We start from the raw sequence: 26,598 nt of genomic DNA, 5'->3' as shown, positions 1-26,598 counted from the left end.
ATGCAGATGGCAAAGTTCTCTTTGAACGCCTATTAGATCTGAGAGATTGTTGCGGTAATGACTCGAACAGTATCAATCTATCCCTGTTCCTTGACCAAGTACTGTGAAATAAAATAATTCACTTAATTGTTTGACTCATTGCTCAAGATAGGAAAGGAAGGAAAAAAAAATAGACATTTGAAAACAGGTGAGAAAACTCCACTCACTTTTTTTTTATTATGACGAAAAAAGGGTGCATGAACCTAATATACGATCATAAACGACCTGGTGCACGACTCGAGTCGGAACATAAAGAAAGTGTGTGGACTATACTTGACTCGTGAGTGACTAAGTGATGTTATAAGACTCGTGGTATGATCGTATGGCTAGACATGTGAACAATAACCAAAATGACTGACGCGAGGACCGAATTAACACGGAAGACTTGACTGACGCGTTTTTTTTTTTTTTGGAAAATCCACCGTGTCACGGTGGAAATTTTCCGTGACACGATAGAGTTTCCCGTGCCACGGTGGATGCTGACGTGGCACGGGATTTTTTTTTTTTTTTTTTGGAAATCCACCGTGTCACGGTGGAAATTTGCCGTGACACGGTAGAGTTTCCCGTGGCGCGGCAGACTTTTTTTTTTTTTTGTTGTTGCAGGTCCACCGCGCCACGGTGGACAGTCCCGTGTCGCGGCAACCCTTCCCCCTTTTTTTTTCTTTTTTTTTTTGAAAATCCACCGTGTCACGGCAAATTTCCACCGTGACACGGTAGAGTTTCCCGTGGCGCGGCAGATTTTTTTTTTTTTTTTTTTGCTAGTTACTAAGTGAGTACGGTCCGTTGGCAATCGTTAGTCATAAAATAATCCACCATAGACAAAGAAAGATCGTTAAGGATAGGATCAAAACGACCAAACATAAAACATGTAGGCACAATGATGCAAAGAATAGTTCGCAACCTACGGTCAAGTTCTATGTTCGACTATGGTCAAGTTTATTTGGTGTCAATAGGGTACCATGGTTAAGAGTTTGGACGCGTTAGCAAGGCAGCCTCCCTTGAGGGTGTATGCCAACGGGCGGCTCCGCGAGTTCGTGATGAAATCGAACTCGACTCCATGGTTTGGTTGGATTTAATAACTCGGATGAACCCTTATTGCCATGAGCGTTTTTGGGTTGATAGAGCTTAAATCCCCCGGGGCTAAGACGTATGTAGAACACATATGTTTTTTCAGAAAAATCAAAGGAAGTTAACTGTGAGAAGAGAAAATAAGCCACCAGATTGATTTTAGGACTGCCGTGACACGACAAAGATTCCCGTGCCATAATATGGTTGGTGATATATGGTTGGAAAGCTTATTTAAAGGCCTATCCAACAAAATAATAATTGGATCAAAATTGTATAGCCATAAAATCAGTTTCTCTCAGTTTTGCGATGTGGACACGAAAAGTTGAAAATAGGTTATGGTTTAGGGAAATGAGCTAGAAATTGGTTGGTTCATGAAATATGTTGGATAGAAAATGGATGTAATCCCCCGTATTTTTAAATATATTATAAATGAAATTATATTTTATTTATAATATTTATTTGTATTTTTCCGGAATTTAATTTCAAAAGTTTCAATTTTTAATTTTGGGTCGAAAATTATTTTGGTACAAATTTCTTATACATACATTCATTCTATGATTCATGTCCAAACAATCAAAGCCTAACCCACTTTACTTTCCTAATTGGCCCATTAATTTTATGAGGCCCAATCTTACTATTTACCCTACACCACTCTCTCTCCTATAAATACCCCATACATCCCCAAAAATTTTCCCACACAAAAGGTTAGTATTATTTACTTACTCCTTTATTTTATTTTTCTTTTCTTTTATTTTTTATTTCTTTTTCTTTCCTTTTTCTTTTTTTTCCTTTCTTTTTTTTCCCCCTTTCTCTCCCCTCTTTTGTTTTCCTATTTTGCTTGAAAGTATTAATTTTGTTTATGTTTTGATTTTATGGTATAAAGTTCATATTTTTAGTATCAAATTCATGTTTTTGATAGCTTAAACTTATAATTTTCAGATTATAATGTTGATTTAATTTTCAGATTTTATAATTTATAAACCTAGGGTTTTAATTTAATCAAATTGGGATTTTAGGGTTCTAATGACTAATTAAATTGGGGCTTTTGTTCCTATTGTATTTATAATTCATTATTAACCATAAAAACATGTTTTTAATGGAGTTTTAAGAACTTTTAATCTAAATTATATTGCTGGAAATTTGGTTAAGTATTAATTTATTGTTGTTGGTTGTTTTCTAGGAATTGATTATTCCTTAGGAGACTTTTAAGTGATTAAAAGTGGCACAAAAGATTGTTTATACGAGGTACGTACATGTCTACTTCGTTGTAAGTAGTATCATGTTTAGGTACCAAAGAAAAGAACTTAGTTCCATGATTAGAGAACACTTGGATGAAAATTGTTTGGTTATAAATTTAATTAATTCATGTGCTTATGTTTATGAGATATGTTTTGGTGATTTGATTATGTTTGTATGGAATTATGGATGCAAACATGTTGAATTATATTGGATTAATTGTTTGTATTGAATGTTGATACAAACATATTTTATTGGATTGGTTTGTTAACCACATTTGGATTATTAAAGGATTGGATTTGAATGCATGGTTTAAGTGGAATGAATTTATTAATTATTCCACAAGGTTATTATTTATTTATTTATTACTCAATCATGACTTGTTAGTATGTTGAGTAAAGGTGGATTAAGCCGAAATGGCTAGGTGGGTTGACTATGTTCAATAATTTTGAATAATTTGGAAGTTTAATGGAATTAAAGGTCAACTTGTGATGTGATCACCATTGTCCTAAATAAGATTAAAAGTGAATTGATGTATGATTTTTATGTATGTTCTACTTGATTGAGTCGGCTATTAATTAAATTTGTAATCACGTAAAGTGAAACATGGATGAGCATTAAAACTCTGGAAAGCATGCACTTCTAGAGTATTGACAATTATGGGTTGGGGTACACGGTGGTATCCCGTGGCTTTCCGAGGCTTGTTTGATCAACATGTCCTATTTTCTTTTGGTATTTACATTTTATTTTTATAATGAAAGTTAGATGGGATCCTAGACTAACTTTGTGAGAATGGAGTCTCGCCCATTCTTGCATCGCGCTAAACTTTTATTTTAAATGGTCATTTGGGACCAAAATGATTTGGTGGATTGGACAACCTCGTCTATTGCTTACTCCAAATTAAATTAATTAAATTAAATATAAAGAGTCAAGTGTTTGGATTTGATTAGCAAATATGTTGAGTCGATTGAATTGTTTAAGTGTGGAGTCTTGATTAATGAATTCGTGTTGTATGTTTATTTACTTAAATTAGTTGAGCATGCTAGGTTTTGTGCGTTGTAGCTTGTATGTACTCAGCTTTGCTGATTGCGTGCTTTTGTGTGTTTTCTTTTGGTCATGGCCTTCGCCTTTCAATGACCCTGTGATGATCCAATTATTACACTTGTATTATTGGGGAGCAGTATTGCACAAGTTAGTTTGATGATGTGAAGTTCGGGGATTTGACATACGCATTGTCAAGGGATTGGTGTGATTGAGAGTATTCGTTCTTTGTGTTGAACTTATTTATGTTTTACTATTTTAATTATGTTTTGGGATTTTGAATATTGGTTTGGTTTTAATAAGGGCCTTTATGGTTCCAATTTGTAAGCTTTGACTTATTGGTTTCTAAACTATATTATTTTAATATTTAAGTTGGATTTCCGCTGCGATACTTTGATAAAACCTTAACGTTTTAACACGTGGCGGTAACATGCCAATGGTTCTCCTCCATTTTTATTTAAAGTAAGTGGTTTGGAAAAGGGAGAATTATTGGGGTGTTACAATGGATTTAAGCACTCCAAAGTTTAAATACTCAACTCGACCAATAATGGCGGTGAAAGGTGTTCATCAACGGGTTTGGGTTTGGGGAGAAATTTTTAGGTGTCTACAGGTACTATCTCCAAAGACCTCGTTCACACGATCATGAAACAAGGTGCATTCGCTCTTGAATTATGGAGCCGACTTGAAGAAGTTTTTCATGACAATAAGCATACTAGGGCTGTGTATTTAGAGGAGAAATTCAACAATACTAGACTTGAAAATTTTGCTAATATGGCTGCCTATTGCAAGGAGATCAAGCTTCTTGCCGATCAATTGAGCAACGTTGATAATCCGGTCTCTGACAGGAAGATGGTTCTTCAGATGATTTCTGGCCTTACTAAGGGGGAATACGACACGGTTGCTACTTTGATCTCCCAAACCGACCCCACCCCGAGTTTCAGCAAGGCCGGGTCTATGTTTTTTCTTGAGGAAACAAGAAAATCCAAGCAAGATGAACATGGACATCATGCCCTCATGGCGCAACAGCAATCTCCGGCCACCGCCACCTCTACGCCGCCCACACAGCAGCCCCCATAGCAATCCGACAACCAGCGTAGTGGTGCCGGCCGCGGTGGACGAGGTCGTGGAAGAGGGCGAAACTCGAATGCAAAAGGTCGAGGCAGGGGGCGTAATTCAAACCCCACTTACCATCAACAGTCAAACGGCCCACTTGTTCAAGCCCATCAGCAGCAGGGCCCACAGTGGGGTACCCAACCCACTTGGAAGCAACAACATTCTGGCACCTGGGCTTCCCCCCTGCCCATTTCCAACTAGCCCATATCCTCAGTTTAGAGGACAGCAGCCCCAACCATCCTTGTTGGGCCCACGCCCAACTCAAAACCAGGCATACTACGCTTCACCGGCCCAGTCTGGTTATGGCCCTCTTATGACCCCGACGAATTTCGGCCATGCTTATAGTTCCATGGGTTTCCACACTCCCGACAATGGTTGGTACATGTACACGGGGGCGACTTCTCATATGACTCGTGATTCGGGTAATCTCTCTAAACTGTTTGATTTGAGCATTCCTCAATATATTCTAGTTGGTGATGGCAAACACATTCCAATACATGGCTACGGATCCACCAATACTCTCCCACCTAACTCTTCTTTCCAACTCAAGAATGTCCTATATGTTCCTAGCATTATTAAAAACCTAATTTCTATTAGAAAATTCACTTGTGATAATTCTGTTTTTGTTGAATTTGACCCTCTCGGTTTTTGTGTGAAGGACCTTCATTCGGGGACAATTCTAGCGAGATGCAATAGTGTGGGGGACCTCTATCCTTTCTCCACCAATTCCTCTTCAAAAACTCACACCTCTCTAGCTGCGATATCTCCTTCAACTTGGCATCATAGACTTGGACATCCCGACACACCAGTTTTTGATTTTCTTAGGAAAAAAAATCATATCAATTGTAATAAAAGTCTTAGTCTCCTTTTGCTACTCTTGTCCATTAGGGAAACATGTACGACTCCCTTTTAAGTCGTCTACTTCTGTAACCTTTTCCCCTTTCGATATAATTCATGCGGATTTATGGACTTCTCCTATTACTAGCAAATTGGGACATAAATATTATTAGGTGTTGCTTGATGATTTCTCCCATTTTCTATGGATTTTCCCTCTAAAATTCAAATCCCAAGTCTATGATATTTTTTTGAATTTCCGTGCTTTTGTGAAAACACAGTTTGAAAGGAACATTAAAACTTTCCAAACTGACAACGACCGTGAATTCGATAATTCTCTATTTCATGATTTTTGTGCAAAATATGGCATGGTCTTTAGATTCTCTTTCCCAAACACTTCTTCCCAAAATGGCAAAGCCGAAAGAATGATCCGTACTATCAACAATATGTCTCGCACAATTCTTTTCCATGCTTCTCTTCCACCTTCTTTTTGGGTTTATGCAACTCACATGGAAACATATCTTCTCAATATTCTACCATCCAAAACAATCCAAAACAAAACTCCAAGAAGTTTTATCGTAGGTTGCCCACATACGATCACCTACGTACTTTTAGATGTCTTTGCCACCCCAATTTGAGTGCCACCGCCCCTCACAAACTTGCTCCCTGTTCTAAACCTTGTGTCTTTTGGGGTTCCCTTCCAACCATCGCGGTTATCTATGCTATGACTTATCGACAAATAAAATCACAATTTCACGACATGTCACTTTTGTTGAGGATAATTTCCCATTCTCCAACCTCTCCAATTTTCGTGAATCTGATTATGGGTTTCTGGACAAACCCATCTCCCCCTTGTGGCACCATTTCTAGTCCAACCACAGACCGGCCCAGCACCTCAACCCAATCTTGTCGGCCCAGTTTCCCCTCCACCCAACCCGCCTAATTCCCCTCATACTCCTTCCCAGCCCTTTTCGCAAGTGGGTCGCGCATCAGCCAGCAGGCCACTCCTCTTCAGCGGCCCACACTGCCAACTACTCCCACATCTCCCACATCACCCTTGATCCAATTTGGATCATTTCCCGCAACTCCTATCACCAATCCTCATACACGCCCTCCCTTTATTCCCTCACACAACATGACTACTCGTGCTCAAAGTGGGATTTTCAAACCGAATCCTAAGTATAATTGCTCGGCTCAAGCAATTTCTTCTATTCCAAAAAATCCCAAAGTAGCCATGCTTGATCCAAATTGGAATGCCGCCATGAATGAGGAATATAATGCTCTTGAGAAACAGGATACTTGGGAACTTGTTCCAAGACCGGAAGGGGTGAATATTATTCGGTGCATGTGGTTATTTAAGCACACATACAGGGAAAATGGTGACTTGGAGAGACACAAGGCGAGACTTGTTGTGAATGGCAAGTCTCAACAGGTTGGAGTTGACTGTGATGAGACGTTTAGTCCGGTAGTGAAGTCGGCGACTATTCGTACAGTTTTAAGCATTGCTATGGGGAGGGATTTGTAACACCCCCAAATCTCCCTCTACGAAAATACTAGTATAATACGTATAATTATACCGTAGAGATAGACTTAGGCGTATTACCGCAGCGTGAATACGCAAGGCTACTCAACTTACTAAAAATAAACCAATACTTAGCAGCGGAAACTTCAATAATCTTCCTTATTAATAATAACCATAATAGTAACCAATGTTATGAGTACTCCAAATAGATACAAGACCAAATTCCTAATTTAGTGAAAACCAATCCCGGGACTCCAATGCATCATTTATTGACTCCAACCTGAAAATAAGCAACACTGCTTACCATTATGGTAAACAGGGCGAACCAAAACAAATAAGAAGTACGAGTTAGCAAAATATGCTAAGTACGATAAGTGCAAGATAATTAAACTCAATTTATTCGCAAACATGCTTTAAAACCAATTTCCAATAAATAATTCCAAACTCATGGTTTAAAACAAATTCTCAATAATTCCAATATCAATAATCAATAAAACCAATTCAAATTATTTAAAAACCAATTCCTCATATTAAAAGCAATTCCTCTCCCAAGTGTGCACACCCCCCAAGCTAGTCTCCTTATGTTACAAGGCTATTCTTGAGGAAAGACCCGGTCATGCAAAGTCCAAGGCCTTATCAATAAACCAAATCCCATAGTGGGATTACTAACATGCTTATAAAGCATAAATAATAATAAATCCATGATTCAATAAATCCTCTTTTAAATCCAATAATTCAACATTTAATGAAAACAATCCAAACTCCTTTTCCATAAATCCAACTTGCTTTCAAAATCAATCCTTTTTAAACATGAATAATAAATTAATTAATCAAAACATGTTATAAAATTCAATACTCCAATTTAATTATTAAAACCAATCCTTTAAACATACTTTTAATTCATAAACCATAATTCAATTCAATTTAATTCAATTCATCATAAAATCATGTTATTCAAATCGATCACTTTCAAGGTATCTAACCACCTAACGTACCTTGATCTTCACTTAGCCAACAACACTTCAAAAGAACTCTCAAGTAGCTTGATCAAAAACACCCTACAAATAAATATAACCTTAATCAATATAAGGTTAACAAATAATCACAAATAATTAAATTAAACTCTCCCAACTAAATGTACATGAACCTCTTAAATTAATTCAACATGAACATTATTAAAATCTGATTTTATATAATTAAAACTAATCATAATAATTTTATATTAATCTCCCATAATAATAATAATTGAATAAAAGAAAAGGAGAAGAAAAGATTTGGATTTGCGTAGGAAATAAAAGGCAGAACTTTCAGAGGCTATAACTCCGTTGATATAGCTTCAAATTGGGTGATTCTTGAGTCTAACCTCAAGTATTTTTCGATAGGAACAACTTTCTATGAAACGTCACTACCACAAAAACTGACCATAAGTGCCCGAACATTGGCTTCAAAGATGAATGGGATGATTTGTGTAAAATTAAGGAGAAGAAAAAGAAGAGAATTGGTGTGAAGAATGTGAGAGGTGTGAAGGGGTATTTATAGGCTAGTATGAGCATGAATTATGGTAGGAAAATATAGGAAGAATTATGGTAATTATGGTTTAAGAGATTACTTGGAGAAGTGAGCAAAGATTTAAGGAAAGTTTTGATATTTGAAGGGATTGTGTATAATTGAATATGGAAGGTATGTATGTCATAAAAAATGTTAAGGAAATTGGCATTGCTTGGGGAATAATTAAGAAGAATGAATGGCAAGAAAATATAATAATTGGATATCAAAAAGATGGAGAATTAGAATTATGGAAAATAGGATATTTAAGGGAGATAATTAAAAATACAAATTACCAAAATATTTTCCCAAAATCTTTATGGGATGGCCGAAATTATTGAACTTTCCTAAGCTCATATTTTCGGCCTTCCTATTTAGTATTTAGGAATATATTTTGCTAGTTTAAAGGAATTAAAAATAATTATGTAAATAATATTTATTGTAATAAATCATTAAATAATAAAATACTAAATATTCACCAAATAATTTAACTAATAAAATCAGATTTTATACATAAGAAAATCTGAAATTATTAGCTAAATAAATGGGATTTTCGGACTTATTAAAATAATAATAAAATATAGCTTTTGCCTTAATTAAAATATCCGAAATATATAAATAATCCGGTTTTTAAAATAGGATAAATGGATGATAAATCTTATCCAAAATAATGATTAGTTTTCAAAATACTTTTGGCGCCAAAATTCAAATATCATTTTGGCTCCAAGATTTAAATAGTAAATTGAATTACTAAAATACCCTTTTTAGAAAATAATAATTAATTAGAAAATACGTATGAAAATACGGGGTATTACAGGATTGGCCCATTCATCATCTTGATGTCAAAAATGTTTTTCTTCATGGGGATCTGAAAGAAACTGTATTTATGCATCAGCCACCAGGTTTTGTGGACCCTCGGTTTCCTCATTTTGTGTGTCGGCTCCGTAAATCTTTGTATGGTCTTAAACAGGCGCCTAGGGCATGGTACCAACGTTTTGCTAATTATCTTCTTCAGATTGGTTTTGTGTGTAGCAAGAGTGATAATTCCCTATTCATATTCCGTCATGGCTCGAATATTGCTTACTTACTATTATATATTGATGACATCGTCCTCACTGCCTCCTCTGAGAAACTCAAGTCCGACATCATTGCTCTTCTTCAATCCGAATTCTCTATGACTGATTTGGGTAAGCTTAGCTTCTTTTTGGGGATTTCGGTACAACGTACTAAGGACAGTATGTTTTTGAGTCAAAGTAAGTACGCAGAGGAGATCATTCACAGAGCTAAGATGGTAAATTGCAAAGCCGTTGCTACTCCTGTCGACACTAAGTCAAAACTTGGTGCTCTTGATGGCCAGCCTATTAGTGACCCGTCTCTTTACAGGAGTCTTGCAGGTGCCCTTCAGTACCTCACCTTTACGAGACCGGACATCGCTTATGCGGTCCAACAAATCTGCTTATTCATGCATGACCCGAGGGAACCACATTTTAACGCTCTAAAGCGTATTATCCGTTATCTCCGTGGCACTACGGATCATGGCATACATTTGTATCAATCTACTCCTTCGAGACTAGTTTCATACACGGATGCCGATTGGGGGGCTGCCCCGATACTCGGCGTTCTACTTCCGGGTATTGTATTTATTTGGGTGATAATTTAGTCTCTTGGTCTGCGAAACGTCAGCCTACATTGTCCCGTTCTAGTGCCGAGGCAGAATACAGAGGTGTCGCGAATGTTGTTGCCGAAGTATGTTGGCTCCGAAATCTTCTACTCGAGCTATATTGTCCTTTGCGTAAGGCATCCTTGGTTTATTGTGATAATATTTTTGCAGTCTACTTGTCTTGCAATCTTGTACAATATCAACGTACCAAACACATCGAGATGGACATTCACTTTGTTCGAGATAAGGTGGCTCTAGGCCACGTTAAGGTGCTCCATGTTCCGTCTCCTTACCAGTTTGCTGATATTTTCACCAAGGGTTTGCCGCGACAATTGTTTCAAGACTTTCGGTCCAGTCTCAGCGTTCGGCCTCCTCCCGTTTCGACTGCAGGGGTGTGTTAGAGATTATGTTAATAATCTCTTTTTATTTTGTTAATATTCTTTATGATGTGTAATTAGCATTAATTGGATTTCTCATATTAGGTTTGTACCACACCTATTTATATACGATTGAATGAGAAAGCTCCTCAAGGAGAATTACACAATCTTATTCTCTTACAAAACTTGTTGCCTTCGTCAAGAATTTACCATCCTAAATCCTATTACAATTCTATTTCTCGTCAATAAATTCAATTTTCTAAATTTTTTTTGTCTTATAATACGGAGTATTATTTTTGCATCTTTTCCTCTTTTGAAAAATAATTACAAAGTACTTCGTATTTCATTTTTCGTAATTTGGTACAAATTGCCTTATAAATTTATGCAATTAATTTATTTTTAATGTTTGACCAATAAATTCACACTACGAGATCGAGAAGAGGAAAGATAATACACATATGTCTCTCTCTATCTCTCTGTGTATGTATGTGCACGTGTTAATATATATATTGTTTAGCGAACACAACGCGTGCATATAAACATATAAAAGCTAGTATATTATACTTCATCCGTTTCTATTTAGTTGACACGTTCAATTTAGGCACACATATTAAGGAGAGGAGAGAGAGTGAGAGAGAATGATAAATCAAGTGGGGTACACTTAAAAAGAAAGGTATAAAACTTACCAAATAAGAAAACGTGTCAACTAAAAAAAAAACTTCTTAACAAGGAATAATTGCAACTAATAAAAAACGGAGGTTAATATAAGTTAAGGGGGGAGGAGAGTAAAACATTAGTGTCCACATTTTAAAGTACATACTCATAATGCCCCTTATTCATCATTCTCTTTAATATAAAAAGAAAAAAAAAATATTTAAGGTAATTGGTATATTATTTAACTAGTGTGTGGCCTGAGCTTGTATTACATCGGGTTGCTACTTTTAAACATAATGTTAGTAATAAAAAGAGGATTTAGATAGAATAATTCTCCATTTGTATTAGAATTGTTGATCAAGCTATTTTCTTTATTCATTATTTCTAGGCTACATAATTACTCGTATTTTTTTTAATTCATTTTTGTGCTTACTTAAAGATATATTTATTTGTATAGAGGACATATAAATTACTATTGAATTGGCTTAGATGATAAGAAATGTGATCATATATTCATGAGGTTTAATGTCCGAATATTGTAGGATTTAAGTGTTGCAATGCTAGTGGTAAGTCTAGTGACATGGAACAATGCTTGTTAAATGATGATGTGGCACATTGGTATTGCACATCTACGTGGTATATATAAACATTTTTAGGCACACTTTTTAAAATATATAAAAATATTAAATTACTATATGACATAGATGATAATAAGAAATGTGATCATATATTCATGAGTTCAATGTTCGAATATTGTAGGATGTAAGTGTTGCAATGCTAGTGGTGACATGACGTAGTGCTTGTTAAATTATGACGTGACACAATACTAGTTCAGATCTACATGGTATATCAACATTTTTAGCACACCTTTTAATATATAAAATAAAATAACAATAAAATGTATAGATGCAAGGAAATAATATCATTTCCAATTAACAGTTTAATCAAGGTTTAAATAAAAGAGCATTTAGAGAAGCAACCACATATTGTTCTCTCTCCATCGTACTCTCTTTCCTTCTAGGATTTTATAAAATTTTGGATGTTTAGGCTAAAGCAGTCTAATTTCCGAAGAAATTAGACTAATTCTGACCCTTTCACTTCTTTATCTACAACTTTACTTTTTATAGGTTTCAATAAATCTACGCAAGTAATGTAGATGTTCGTCTGTCTCCCTAAGGTGGATGGAGTCATTAGTTTTTGTTAGTTTAGGGTTTGTTTGGCGTCATTGTGGTTTTCAGTTTTTTGGGTTTTTTTTTTTGTTTTTCAAAAATATATGATATATGTCATATAATATATTAAAAAAAGTTTCAAACTTATTAAAATTATGATAATTTTAAAAACTGACAACAGATCAGTTAAAACATCTTTTTCTTATTTTTCATTTTTTGGTTTTTTGTTTTAAAAAAAAAACTGCAAATAAAAAACGATGCCAAACAAGCCCTTAGCTGTTTGGTTTTCGATAGGGTTTTTATGTGTGCTAAGACTTAAAAAAAAATAATCACATTGTTCCCAATTGTCAGTTCGTTGGTAAAGATTTGTTCAGGGTCACAACGACTGTCGAATTCTCAAATACATTTAAGCGAAGCATATAATAATCATCCTTACAGCTACAACAAACCTTTAGACCGTCTCTCCGAAAAGGTTGCATATTTGAAGGATGTAGCACAGTGATCTATTCAACGATCATAGCTTTGATGAAGAAACCTTTATTTGATTATGTTTTATGTATTTTTTTAATTTAGAGTTTATTTTATTTGTAGATGTCGTATGACTTATTATTAACGAAATGATTTTGTTAAAAACAAAACAAGAGATAATCGACAAATACAATCAATTCAATATTAATAAAAAGGATAATTCCCCCTCAAAAATATGTCAAACATGAATATTCAGTATAACAATCAATCTTAATTGTAAATAACCATTATATTGATAAGTTACTTTGTTCAATTATATTATAATCTGTTATGTTTTTCTCACCTTTTATTAAAATATATAATAACTAGTTTTGTGCGGGCCCCTGCGATTCCCGGGTTGTTTATTGAATTTTAAGATAAAATTTTAATCTATACATCAAATTTTAAAATATATCATTAATACAAAATTATTCAGAAATTGATCTGCTTTTGTGATGATTTGTTATCTAGTAGGCATGTAATGACTAATAATAATGTTAGTGGAAATGTTCGACTCAATACATTAAAAAAATTAAAAAAATTAGCAAAAAATAAATTGAATAAAATAAATGTTCAAAGCCCGTTGGGTTGACCCGAACTCAAAACTCTGGGTTAGGGTTGAACAATTTTTTACTCGTAATATGAAGTGACCCAATCCGAGATGACTCGTGAAGTCATGACCCGACCCTAATTGACAGGTATACATAGTAATAAAATTCTATTAAATTGTGAAGTATATTATTTTAACCGAGTAGTATATATTATAAATGTATGTTTTACGCTTTGAATTACAACCTTCGCTCCAAAAAATATTATGATATAAAAAAATAAATTTACATGATAAATTTTGAGAATTATAATCTAATAATTTTTTTGAAAGAAATTATAATTCAATTTGTACATCTGATATATTGGTATTTTATCGAAAATAGAACTCTAAACTAACTATTTTATCCTAAAATTCTATCCAAATAGAATTCTAAACCAATTTTTTTTATCATAGGAAATCTATTTAAATCTATCCAACGTGGCGCGACACTTGGCGAAAAGTTAGAACGCCAAGTATCACTGCCTCGTGACTTGGCTAAAAATTTAGCTTGATATAGTCGTTATATAATTAGATGTACAACAATTGTCAGACATGATTTCCTTTGATATTTCATAGTAATCAACTTCAAACGATATATACAGTAATATGTTCATTTTTTAATAGTTTCAATCAAAAGATGCAAATAATTAAGTATTTAGATAAACGAAGCAAAAATTAGCAAGAATCAAACACTATAGGCAATTAGACCTTATAAAAGTTGTTTGAGCTTCATAAATCAAAGCACGCATTGAGTGCATGTATGACTAGTTAATCATTATTACAAAAGTTAATTGCAAAATCAACTAATTAAGAATGAAAAAAAAAAATCATATCCTAGTAAATAATCATGATTTAGGACTTGGCTAAGATTTGGATAAATCATATCCTAACAAAGGATATAACTAATATTTTATGAAGAGGTGTAAAAATATCTTTACCTATAGATAGACAATCAAAATATGTGTGTGTGTATGCTAGCATTTCCCAAGTTTCTAATCAAAGGATTTGATTTTTTTATTTTTCCGACATGAAGAGATTATATTACATACATATTTTTTTTGGAAAAATTGGCCGCAACATCCTGGAGTATAGCTTAGGTGCACCGAGTACCCTGAACTTTGCGTAGTAGCCAACACACTACCAACTATAGTGTTAGGTGCGACATGTGCCTTAAATGAAAATTTTCGGCCACTTATTACATCAGAGGAGGTGAATCCACGCGTGCTAAGTGGATGTAAGACTACATAATTGTTCTAGAGAGTGAAGATTCACTTCCTCCCACAGAAATAAGTTGTCGGAAATTTTCATTTATGGCACGCGTTGCGCCTAACACCATAGTTGGCAGTGTTTGGCTAGTTGGGAGTGTTTGGCTACTACGCAAAGTTCAGGGTGCTCAGTACACCTAAGCCATACTTCAGAGTGTTGCGGCCAATTTTGCCTATTTTTTTTTTGTAACACTTGTAAGGCAACGTTAAGAAATTTATCAATAATATCATATTAAAGTATGATATGTAAAAAAAAATAGAAAACAAATACTATTTTTCTAAAGAAAGAAAACAAATACTATTAAAAGTACCCTAATTAAACATGAATAAACCACTCTAACATTTCATCATTAAAACATATTGAAAAATTATGATTTTTTTTAAAATAAGTTTTATACTTATATATGGACATGAGTCACATCACCTACGCCTTTTTGGTTGCTACAAAATTAGTTTTAAAAATGAATTAATTGATCAATCATTAAAAAAAATTGTTAGGATAAAAAGAATATATGTAATATATTTTGATGCTATGTCGAATAATTTTCTTCTCTCGTTGTATATAATAATAATAATAATAATAATAATAATAATAATAATAATAATAATAATTTATGAGATAGTTTATAGTCTAAAATGTCTCAAATCAATAAAATGGAAAAATTGTCCCCATTAATCCTAACTTTGCTCCATCTTCCAATATTAATCCCAACTTCAGTTTAATCCCTATCACTCCCAACTTTACACCCTATCAATTTTTATCACCTCCAACTGACCTACAACCGGTTTATCAGGTTAACATTTGTGAGTTAGATTTTTTTTTTTGCACACGTCACTACATGATTGGTCAAATAAAAAAAAATAAAAAAAAAATCCAACCTTAACGGCAGCCACCATTAAGGCAGTCGAAATCGGGGAGGGAAAAGGAGGGGAGGCTAGACTTCGACGGAGAAAGCATTAGGGTGGTCAAAATTGAGTGGGGAAGTGAATGGAAAGGGCGGAAACAGTGGGGGAATGGTGGGGGATGTCGGAATTAAAAGGAAAAAGGAAAGGTTATGGTCGGAATTCGACGGGGAAAAGTGAGTGAGGGTGGAAGGGATCGGAGATTGGAGTGATGGGGAAGGGAGATCGTTGTTGATAGAGTTGGAGGGGGAAGGGAGATCGATGGTGGTGGATGGAGGAAATTGACAGGGAAGAAGGTGTGTGGATCTGTCGGCATCATCATCAATAGCAGTTGTTGCAGCAATACCGCTGTTATACCAGAGGCGGCAATAGCAGTTGGGGAAGGGAAGGGGGCTAAAGACAGCAGTGGAGGTGGTCAGAAATGTATAGGGGAGGGGGAAGGGAAGGGGGCCGAAGGTGGCAGGGGTTGCCACCTGCTGAGTTGGGGTTAGATTGTTTTTAAATTTTTTTAAATTTTTTTAAAATTTTTTAGGCCTACCACATGTTGACACGTGTTTGGTAACCTCCTACATCAGGTTGGATGACCAGTTGGGGGTCTTGGGGGTGATAAAAATTAATAGGGTGCACAGTTGGGAGTGATAGAGAATAAATTGAAGTTGGGATTATTATTGGCAGATGGTGCAAAGTTGGGATTAATGGTGTCAATTTTTCCTAATATTTAATGAAAATTGACTAAAGATATCAAGGTAATTATTCATATTGAGGAAGATTTTTTATATCGAGGAGGATTTTAGACATCAAGGAGGATTTTCGATATTATCTTCCATTAAAGAACAAAGGTTTTAGTATAAGTAGCCAATGAACTAGAACAAAGTTTTAGTATAAGTAGCCAATGAACTAATGTATTTCTTCTACATCTTAAACTCTTAAGTCTCGTTTATTTTCTCTTAAACAAACAAGCTTACAATTTTTAACATGGGAAAGACTATGATTTTCTCTTTGCTTCTCGTACTAGTGTTATTTTGGGTGTCTCCTGGTGAGTGCAACAATTTTTTTTTACTAATACTTAATATAATTTTTTTGAGTGTATAGTGTATAAGAGTGTGTGTTATGTGCTCATAAAACAATACAATTAATCTTTAGCTTTAGGAATTACAAATTCAAGAAAAATAATGGTACGACAACCAAAAACTGTACTAAATGTTTTTGCACATTAGACAAATTATTCTCATATTTATTAATTTTTTTAATTATATATTTTGTCTAAACAAAAAAGTTTAATATTAAAAATTTATTTATTTTAATTGGTAAGAGTAAAATGACAAATCTAGCTAGTTTTCAAAAGATTTTGACAAATTAATGTTTGTACTTTTCATTATAATTAACAATCTTTAACCCCTTGCATTTTTTTGTGTTTAATTGTTTATAGAAAATGCTAATAGCAGTTAAATTGGAGCTACCCTACTTGAAAAGAAAGGTATTGATAATTTTAGAGTTTCTCCATTGGGGTTAAATTGCTAACCAGAAGGGAACTTTTTCCAAAGTGAGCCAATTTTGGCAAATATTAACCAAAATGGTTGCGTGGCAAAAGTATTTACCAAACTAAGCTTCCAGGCTAAAACGCTGTCTCGGTCAGCGTTTTATGCCTGGGTTTTTTTTTTTTTTAAAAAAATCAACCTAAAAACGCTGTCTGGGGCAGCGTCTTTGTTGTTGACCTTTTTTTTAAAAAAAATTGTAATTGCCTTTTATTTATAAAAATGATTTTAAAAAACAAAAACAGTTGGTACCAAAGACGCTGTCCCAGATAGCGTTTAACTCTGGAACTATAAACGCTGTCTCAGACAGCGTTTAAGGTTATTAATGAGACGCTGTCTGAGACAGCGTTTCTGTCGTTTTTTTTTTCCCTCCAACAGCGTATTTCATCCTTTCATTTCCTCCTCCTTCATTCTCAAACCCCTTCTTTCCCAAACTCTAACTTAATCCCCCTCTCTCTCATACTTGTGCTCCTCCGTATAGACCGCCGCCGGCGCCGCCACCTTCACCGTCGCCCGCCGTCACCTCCACCGTCGCCCGCCGTGTAGCCCACTATACACTCCCCTCACCCTGAAATAGGTATTCATTCAACTTTCTTTGTGTTTTAAATTCTAGGGTTTATGTTGGTGATTTCTAATTTTTTTGGAATTGGGTTAAAATGTTGATGAGGTTGAGTTGTTAGTGTTAAAAATGTTGAATTGTTAGTGTTGGTATTGTTTAGTGTTGGTAATTGTTGAATTGTTAGTGTTGATAATGGTAGTGTTGATATTGTTAGTGTTGATAATAGTTTGGATAATGTTGAATTGTTGTTGTTGGTTTTGTTGAAAATTGTTGACAATGGTTGATAATTATTAGGTTTTGAACAATTGTAATTACCTACATTGTTGTGTAATAATGGTGATTTAGGGGTTGTTAGTAGTTAATTTGTATAGTATGTAAAAAAATTTTGTTTGATTGTGGTGATTTAGGGATAATTTAACGGCTTTACGTAAAATGTGTTTTGGTTGTTATGTAGAATATGGCTGGACAAAATGTAGCGTTGTTATGTCGATGGGGAGGTGAAATTTTGTGTAATGGATCAAATGTGGAGTACAGTGGAGGGAATATGGACCTTATAACACTTGAACCGAACATGACTGTGACTGATCTGATGAATGAGGTTCACAGTTGTATTAGTTTAAACCCTATGACTGTTGAACTGAACCTTAAAATGAGGTGTGATACTGGTCATGGGGTGCAAGTGTTACCTGTCTCTACGAACAGACATTTGAAAGGTTTGAGGAGCATGGTAGGAATGAAGGGTTTTCCCAATGAGATATATGTAGAAACAGTGCCTATATGTACCCAACAAAGTACTCGGGCAGAACAGCAAGCTACATATGTCTCTGATTACAACACCGCGTCCTTCCAAGAGCCCGCAAACCACATTCCATCGAATGCATATGGGATGGGTTCTTTCACTCGAATGATGCAGGACGACCAATTTCACTTGCCTTTTAGTTCTCATATAGCTTCACCAGTACATGCGGGGGGACGCGTGACAGTGTTCGGCCAGCCTGATCCGTCGTCATCGAACACCGTGGCATCTTCGCCGATGCAATTGCATAGCTACTCTCCTATGCAAGGTGATGATGGTTCACCGTTTCGAGAAGAGCCAAATCATTTTGATGATGTTGTGAATAATGAATTGTCGGTGTATGATGTGTATGCGGAAATGGATGATGAGGACGAGAACGGAGAGGGGGATGATGAACCTACACAGGTGGAAGATGGTCAGCTGTTGGTTAGAACTCCCATACCTTGGTTCAGTGAGGTACCCGAGAACTATGAAGTTGATCAGTATTGGGCCGAATCGGGTAGCCACACCTCTTTTGTTCCCGGGGGAGAATTTGAGAAGGGAATGTATTTTGAGAGCAAGAAACTGCTTCAAGAAATGGTGAAGATGTATTCTATTTAGAGGAATCAATTCTACACCACAGTGACCTCGAATGATGGTGTCCTACATCTGCGATGCAAGAAGAAATGTGGTTGGATGCTACGGGGTACCAAATCGAGTGAGCACTCACGTGGTTTTACCATAGTCACGTACAAAGGCCCGCATCGGGAGACATGTGTCAGTGAAGTACTATCTAATGATCACCCACACTTGGATTCGTCCGTAATAGCCGAGTATGTGAAGTCCTTTGTGCAGAAAGATCCTTCGTTGAAAGTGGAATTCATACAGGAACTGATCTCGAAGCAATTTCATTTTGATGTCCCGTATCGACGAGCGTGGTATGCCAAGGAGAAAGCTATAGCTGAGATATTTGGGGATTTGGAGAGTTCATATGGCAGACTTCCCCACTTCATGCAAGCACTCCTACGGTCGAACCCGGGAACATGTGTCGTATGGAAACACAAAGCTTTAGTGGATGGTGTATACTATAGCAACATGGAAGTGTTTGAACGAGTGTTTTGGGCCTTCGGTCCTTGTATCAATGGCTTTAAACATTGTATGCCTGTTCTCTGTATCGATGGGACGCACTTGTACGGGAAGTATAAAGGAACACTGTTGGTTGCTACGAGTGTTGATGCAAGCTTCCAAGTATTTCCTATTGCATTTGCGGTGGTTGAAGGGGAAAACACTTCCAGCTGGTCTTGGTTCCTAGGTTGTATTCGAGATCGTGTCACGCAACGGGATGGCCTTTGTGTTATTTCTGATCGGCATCCTGGGATCATTGCAGCAATGAATGATCCCAATGTTGGATTCACCCAGCCCCGAGCGTATCACAGGTTTTGTGTCCGCCACATAGCCTCTAACTTGAAGACTCACGTGCGAAGTAACGACATGAGAGACATGTTCAAGGCCGCTGCGTACCAAAGGCAAGAAAGAAAACTTCAAGCTGATCTGTGTTTCATTGGTGAGGCCTGTCCCAAGGCCATTGCGTACATTGATCAAGTCCCGTTCCCTATGTGGTCTCTGTTTCACGACAGTGGTCGCGGGTATGGTATATGTACTACTAACTTCTCGGAGACATTCAACAATGTGCTGAAAGGAGCTCGGTTTCTACCGATTATGTCCCTTGTCGAGTTAACCTTCCACAGAGTTAACAAGTATTTCACTTTGAGAAGGGAGTCTTCTGAGGCTAGGTCTGATCAGGGACTTCCATACCCCCCAAAGGTCACTGCCATCCTCGAGAAGAACACCGCTAAAGCCAGATATCATAGAGTGGATGCCTATAACCGGCGATTGCATATTTACCAAGTGACAACAGAGAGGGGAGAGAGAGTTGGTAATAAAGGAGGCCACAAGCATACGGTAAACTGGCAGTTGAGAACGTGTACGTGCAACAAACCGAAGATATTCCACCTCCCATGTTCTCATGTGCTAGCAGTCTGTGCTACATACTCACTATCAGAACGGCCTTGGGTGGACCCTCTGTTGCAGTCGGCCGCCTACATGAACACCTATGCACCACAGTTCTGGCCGATCCCCTGCGAGACAACCTGGGCACAGTGGGCACAGTACGTAGGCCCTAAACTCATTCCGGACGGCACAATGATACGTGGAAAAGGTCGTCCAAAGTCGAAGCGCATACGCAATGAGATGGATGACAGCAACCGGCCCCCAACCAAATGCAGTCGTTGTCACTAGCAAGGTCACAACCGCACTACTTGTCCATCTAGACCAACATAGGACCTAAGTGTATATGTGTTATTTGATATAGTAGTATGTAGTGGTGTTATTTTGATGAAACAGTTATAATTTTCTACATTATGTGTTATTGTGTTCAATTCGATGAATTTTATTTTGTACGTTGGATGTTCGAGACTTCCTGTTTATGCCTTTCAATCGAAATTAGTATTCAATATATTGTGTTAGTGTTTGGTGTGTAACGTTTTCAATGAACAAATATCATGGACGTACAGAATAGGACACCCGGACCTGTTGACCCTTCTGTCCTGACACTACAGGACACCCATCGGAGCGTCGACGTATGGAACCTGACGGTAATGATTCATCTTTAACGTTTTTGGATTCTTTGATGTACTATCTTTTGTTACTTATAAATGCTCCTGTGTTTTCAGGGTGACGTAGCGAAGCCACTACAATGCAGGCACTAAAGGACCCCCTGGGTTGTCCATGATCGCTGCCTTGAGTACGTGACGTACGCTGGCTTTGGCGGTGTACATCGCTTGGGATTCAGGGAGATCGACCGACACCTTGTCACGGCGTTAGTGGAGAGATGGAGGCAGGAGACGCACTCCTTCCACCTACCAGTTGGGGAGGCGACTGTGACATTGTGGGACGTGGCAATACTGACGCGCCTTCCAGTACAGGGGACTGCGGTGACGGGATCATTTCTAGTCGATCCCGTTGGATTGGTTGTGCGGGTTCTCGGGGTGCAGCCGGGTCCCAACGATGTTAGGGGCTCTGCCTTGAGGACGGTCTGGTTACGAGATACTTTCCAGGGCTTGCCTGCGGACGCCGATGACGCCACAGTACAGAGATACGCTTGAGCGTACTTGTTCTTCCTCATATCCGACGTGTTGTTCGGCAACAAGAGCGGGAGCCACTTGCAGCTTATTTACCTACAGCTGTTAGACCACGACTGGGAGCATATCCGTGGATAAAGCTGGGGTAGTGCCTCTTTGGCGGTGTTGTATCACCAACTTTGCAGAGCCTCACGGAGTGGTGCGCTCGAGATTGGAGGACCTCTGTTTGTGCTTCAGGTATACTACGTATATTATCACAAACGAATTATGCAATGAGTAATGTCATATTTAACATAGTTTTGTGTTTTGCTATTGAAGCTATGGGCTTGGGAGCACATCCACGTAGGAAGACCAGGTAGGCCTGTTGTACATCGTCCGGGGCAGCAGGACCAGGATGACCAGTATGAGCCGTACATCGCTCCGCCTCGCCCTGCAGCTGATGAGGCTTACGGTTGCAGGTTTGTAACAATTGTCATTTTTTTCCCATATACGATTTCATTTTGTAAACATACTTACCAAATTTGTTGCCCCAGGTGGATGGTCCCCAGACTCACACAGGCACATGCGGCGACGGGTCTCCCATACTACCGAGACGCCCTTGATCGACTCACTGAGGATCAGGTACAAACTCTGAAGACATTTGTAATCATTTAGGTACTGTGTATACTGATTGTGGACTAACTTATTTAGGATGTGTTATTGCAGATCACATGGGATCCGTATATACCGGAGTTGGTAGATGTCATGCCTGCACATCTACTGGAGCATCAGGGAGAGTGGCGTGCCCGGGTCCCCCTGATCTGTTTCGAGGTTGTGGAGAGTCACCTACCTGACCGCGTCATGCGACAGTTCGGACTGCAGCAGCCTATTCCCCAGAATTGTGACACTGTCGTGCGCCTTCACGACATTGACCGTCGGGGAAAGACGGAGACAAACTGGGCACTGGAGCATTGACAGTATCTTCAGCTATGGGAGCAGCGGTTGGGTCATGTCGTTCAGGGTTATCCCATGCAAGGCGTTATGGATCATGACGATCCGTACATGGTGTGGTACAGGCTTATCACACGCCGTTTCATCAACCCCAGCTACACACCACCGTCCACCCATTACCACCCGGCACATGACGTCATTAGCGGATATGTGAGTTTCTTTTACTATACTTATCATCCTCATTTTTTAACTTTTTTAAATATCATGTACTTGACTGATCGATGATTACTACAGGCGGCGGATATGGTGGCGATGTATGATGCACTGTCCCTCGCCCTTACAAACGGACCCACCAGAGCCCAGGTCCAGCGGATGCGAGATATGTCCGCGACTTCCTTACGCAGACATGGTCACGATCATCTCATCCAACAGCGGGACGGTGATGATGGTCACTCCATCCATTCGCGGTTCGACCCCGGCCAGAGTAGCAGTGGAGGTGATCCTACGTCGCACACAGAGGCAGAGGAGTACATCTTCCACAGTTCTGCACCCTTCAGAACCCAGGAGGACGCATCGTCCAGCCAGCTCACTCCCCCCCCCCCCCCCGCGCCGGAACCCATTCACCACCATTCACCATTACACTCGGCGTCGTCCAAGACGAAGGGACGACAGTGAGGCTAGGGAAGGGTTACACCAAATTGATGAGTAGTGAACGTATTGTATCATTGTTTTGTCCTTTTTCCTGGAATGTTGTATATAACGATTGCATTATCAATATAAGACATGCTGGTTGAATGAATTTGTTTGTGTTTTGAAGTTTTGTTTGCTTATTTATCCAAATCGGATTTATGTTAGTCAAAATAGATCCTTCAGGGCTAATGTACATTAAACAACTGACATTTGGAATCCATAGTCGAAAATGGGGAAGAAAGGATGGCCCGTGGTGGTTAATGTGGTTGTTCATGGTGGTTTTAGTGTTGTTGGTTGTGGTGGGTGGTTATCGACGGTTGTTGAATGGTTGGGGTTGGTGGTGGAGCTGGTTGAAGTGTTGTTGGAGGTCAAAAGTGGTGGCAGATGGTGGTCGATGGTGGGGGTTGTTGGTGGATTGTGGTGGCAAGAATCATGGCAGGGGGTGGCAGATCAGTGGCAAAAGGCTGATTCTGCTGCTGTTTTGCACACCAGCAGAGAAACGCTGTCCCAGACAGCGTTTTAGGTTGAAAATAAGACGCTGTCTGAGACAACGTTTTAGGTACAAGGAAGTTTGTACATAAAGCGCTGTCTGGGACAGCGTCTTTGGTACCAACTGTTTTTGTTTTTTAAAAACATTTTTATAAATAAAAGGCAATTACAAAAATTTTAAAAAAAAAAGGTCAACAACAAAGACGCTGTCCCAGACATCGTTTTTAGGTTGATTTTTTTAAAAAAAAAAAACCCAGGCATAAAACGCTAACCGAGACAGCGTTTTAGCCTGGAAGCTTAGTTTGGTAAATACTTTTGCCACGCAACCATTTTGGTTAATATTTGCCAAAATTGGCTCACTTTGAAAAAACGTCCAACCAGAAGACCCGTGTAGTCCTGATTATTGTAAAGGCAATTGTCGTTGCTCCAATGATAACAGTGCTTGTTGTTGTTATTTAAATTATAAATAACTTATCCGTGCCATACATAAGGCAATATTTTTCTTTTGGTGATGTCTTGAGGGTGACATTTTAATACCATCTATCTATATTAATAACCCAATAACTTTATACAAAAAGCGAAACCGAGATGTCATCGTCAAAAATTTTCCCTCCATTTTGTTTTTTTAATTATTATTTTTTTAATTTTTTTTGTCAAACCTTCATGAAAGTATTTAAAGCTTATACTATATAATCTCTTTTCACATTGGATTTATAATTTTCCACATATACTCAAAAATAATATGTTTACATATATTTTATATTAAGTACAAAGTAATATATTATAAAATATGAGCATAAATAAATAAGTAGTATATTAGGATAACATTATTATCCATAATATATACGAAGTATAAAATAGGAAAAAAATACTTTAAATAATCCAACCTTTGCACTGTTCTCTCAAAATAATCCCACATTTTGATTATTTCAAATTAATCCAACCTTTTACTCCCATCTTCCCATATCAACCCCAACTGGTCACCTTGCTTACGCTAACGTGTCATTTTTATTGATTTGGTTTAGTGTAATCTATTAACTATTCTAAAACAAAAAATTGCTAACAACATCATCAGTTTTGAAACAATATTTCGTGTCATTCTCACATTAAATTTTTTCCCTCCAATTTTATGATGTCATCAATTATTAATAATATATATATTTTTAATCTACACTTTTGACTTTAATTCATAAATGTCTATATATAACTCAATTAACCAAGTTTCTCTCCTAAATTATAGTTTCACATACCTAATTTGTTTGATGTTTGGTTGTGGTTTCAATTTTATTTACTTTCCTTAAATGTAAGTAAATTATTTTTATATTTAATTCTAATCTTCATGTACAATGAAAAGCAACTTAATACAAATTATAAGAAAGGTTAATTTTAACCGTGCATTGCACGTGGATAATCTAGTTCTCTAATATTATAGTATTTTAATTTACACATATTTTATGAAGGAAAGGTTTGTACAAATCTAATTTCCAGTATTTATTAATGTCAAATAATTTTCATAAACTTTAAGTTTTGGGATGAAACTTATTTTAAGGAGGGCAGATTATAATATCCAAATTTTTCCTAGTTTTAAGATGAAACTTCTTTTAAGGAAGATAGATTGTAATACTTGCATATTTTGAAATCACATAATATATACGTAGTAAAAATAATATTTTATTTCGTATATTTTATATTATATTCTATTATGTAATAGAAGGTTTAAAACCCTATTTTAATTTAAATATGACAATATTTTAAGCGTATATAAACTATTTTAACCCTATTAAGTTTTTTTTATACATAATATTGTGCAATCATTTTAATATAAAATCCTTAGCTTTTTCTTTACTCCATTATGTTCGTGGGTTCATAGCAGCCATATGAGCTATCAATGTTTACTTCTTATTCCAAGTCATGCACATAAGTTATGATCAAGCAGTAACAAGTTTGGAGTAATCATGTGTAATTACGACATTGCACCCTTCTGTTAGATCTATTTTATCCGGTATTCACACGAAACTTTGGAGATGTTTGTATAATATTTTGCATTATTATGTGTGGTACGATTTATTAATTGTAATCTTGTGTGTGTATGTGTATATATGATTTATTATTATGATATTTCTACCTCCGTTATATGATTCGATTTGATTTGAATATCGTATTATTTTTGTTGTATATAATTGATTGTATAATAATTTCTAGGGTTTAATATTGTTGCTATAGGGAGTTTGTTTTATCGAGGTTTTAGGGTTATTAATGCAGAGCATTATTTTTGGGTTGTGAGCTAATTATATTTGGGTAATAGTTTTATTGCCCTATAAGAGTTGAGATATACTATATATATATGATTGAATGGAGTTTGAATTGTTATATTTTTGAGAACATTATGTGCCTTTATTGAGATATTATTTATTAATAGCTTGTGAATGGTTATTTGATCAAGTATGAGATCAAAATTAAAAGTTGAGAATTATTATTTTGCTCTTGGTCTGAGGTTCGACGTTATATATAAACCTTAGTCCTTGGCATCTTAGTAAGGAGACGATAATCACGAGTTAAGAATGAGGTACATTCTTTATATTTATTTTAGGGTTTTTCTAAACTATACCCCTAAGGTATTTGAGTTTCTAAGGTGTACCCATGCTTTTTCAAGTTTCTAAGTTGTGCCCCTCAACTCACTACCATTAATGAATGGTACCCTGTTTGGGACTTCCACGTCACCTAAAGTTAACTATAAATTTAATAGAAAGATGATTAAAGGTAAGGAAATGGTAGGAGAAAGAAATCTTAGCCACCGTAACCCTAATAATGAAAACTGAAGCCACGAAATCACACTCTCAAATAATTTTTAAACAACTAATAAGGGTACATTTTAGTATTGATAAGGAGTTGAAGGGCACAGATTATAAACTTGAAAAAGCATGGGTACACCTTAGAAACTCGAATACCTTAGGGGTA

General features: G+C 36.6%; 2 protein-coding genes across 2 annotated transcripts; both read left to right on the top strand.

Moving 5' to 3' along the window:
* Positions 1-4,026: 4,026 nt before the first annotated feature.
* LOC110728694 lies at positions 4,027-4,461 on the top strand. The gene has a single exon (XM_021908368.1). The coding sequence runs from the start codon at positions 4,027-4,029 to the stop codon at positions 4,459-4,461; it is 435 nt and encodes a 144-aa protein (XP_021764060.1).
* A 14,626-nt stretch (positions 4,462-19,087) lies between these two features.
* On the top strand, positions 19,088-20,689 carry LOC110728537. The gene has a single exon (XM_021908204.1). It carries the CDS (start codon positions 19,088-19,090, stop codon positions 20,687-20,689), a length of 1,602 nt encoding a protein of 533 aa, XP_021763896.1.
* The last annotated feature ends 5,909 nt before the right edge of the window (positions 20,690-26,598 follow it).

The sequence above is a fragment of the Chenopodium quinoa genome, unplaced genomic scaffold (genome assembly GCF_001683475.1).
Source record: "Chenopodium quinoa cultivar QQ74 unplaced genomic scaffold, ASM168347v1, whole genome shotgun sequence".
Lineage (NCBI taxonomy): Eukaryota > Viridiplantae > Streptophyta > Magnoliopsida > Caryophyllales > Amaranthaceae > Chenopodium > Chenopodium quinoa.
This window is presented reverse-complemented; position numbering and strand designations above follow the sequence as displayed.

What these genes read in the sequence shown, in the direction of transcription:
- LOC110728694 (XM_021908368.1), top strand. Translation starts at nt 4,027, where the DNA reads ATGAAACAAGGTGCATTCGCTCTTGAATTATGGAGCCGACTTGAAGAA.
- LOC110728537 (XM_021908204.1), top strand. Translation starts at nt 19,088, where the DNA reads ATGCTACGGGGTACCAAATCGAGTGAGCACTCACGTGGTTTTACCATA.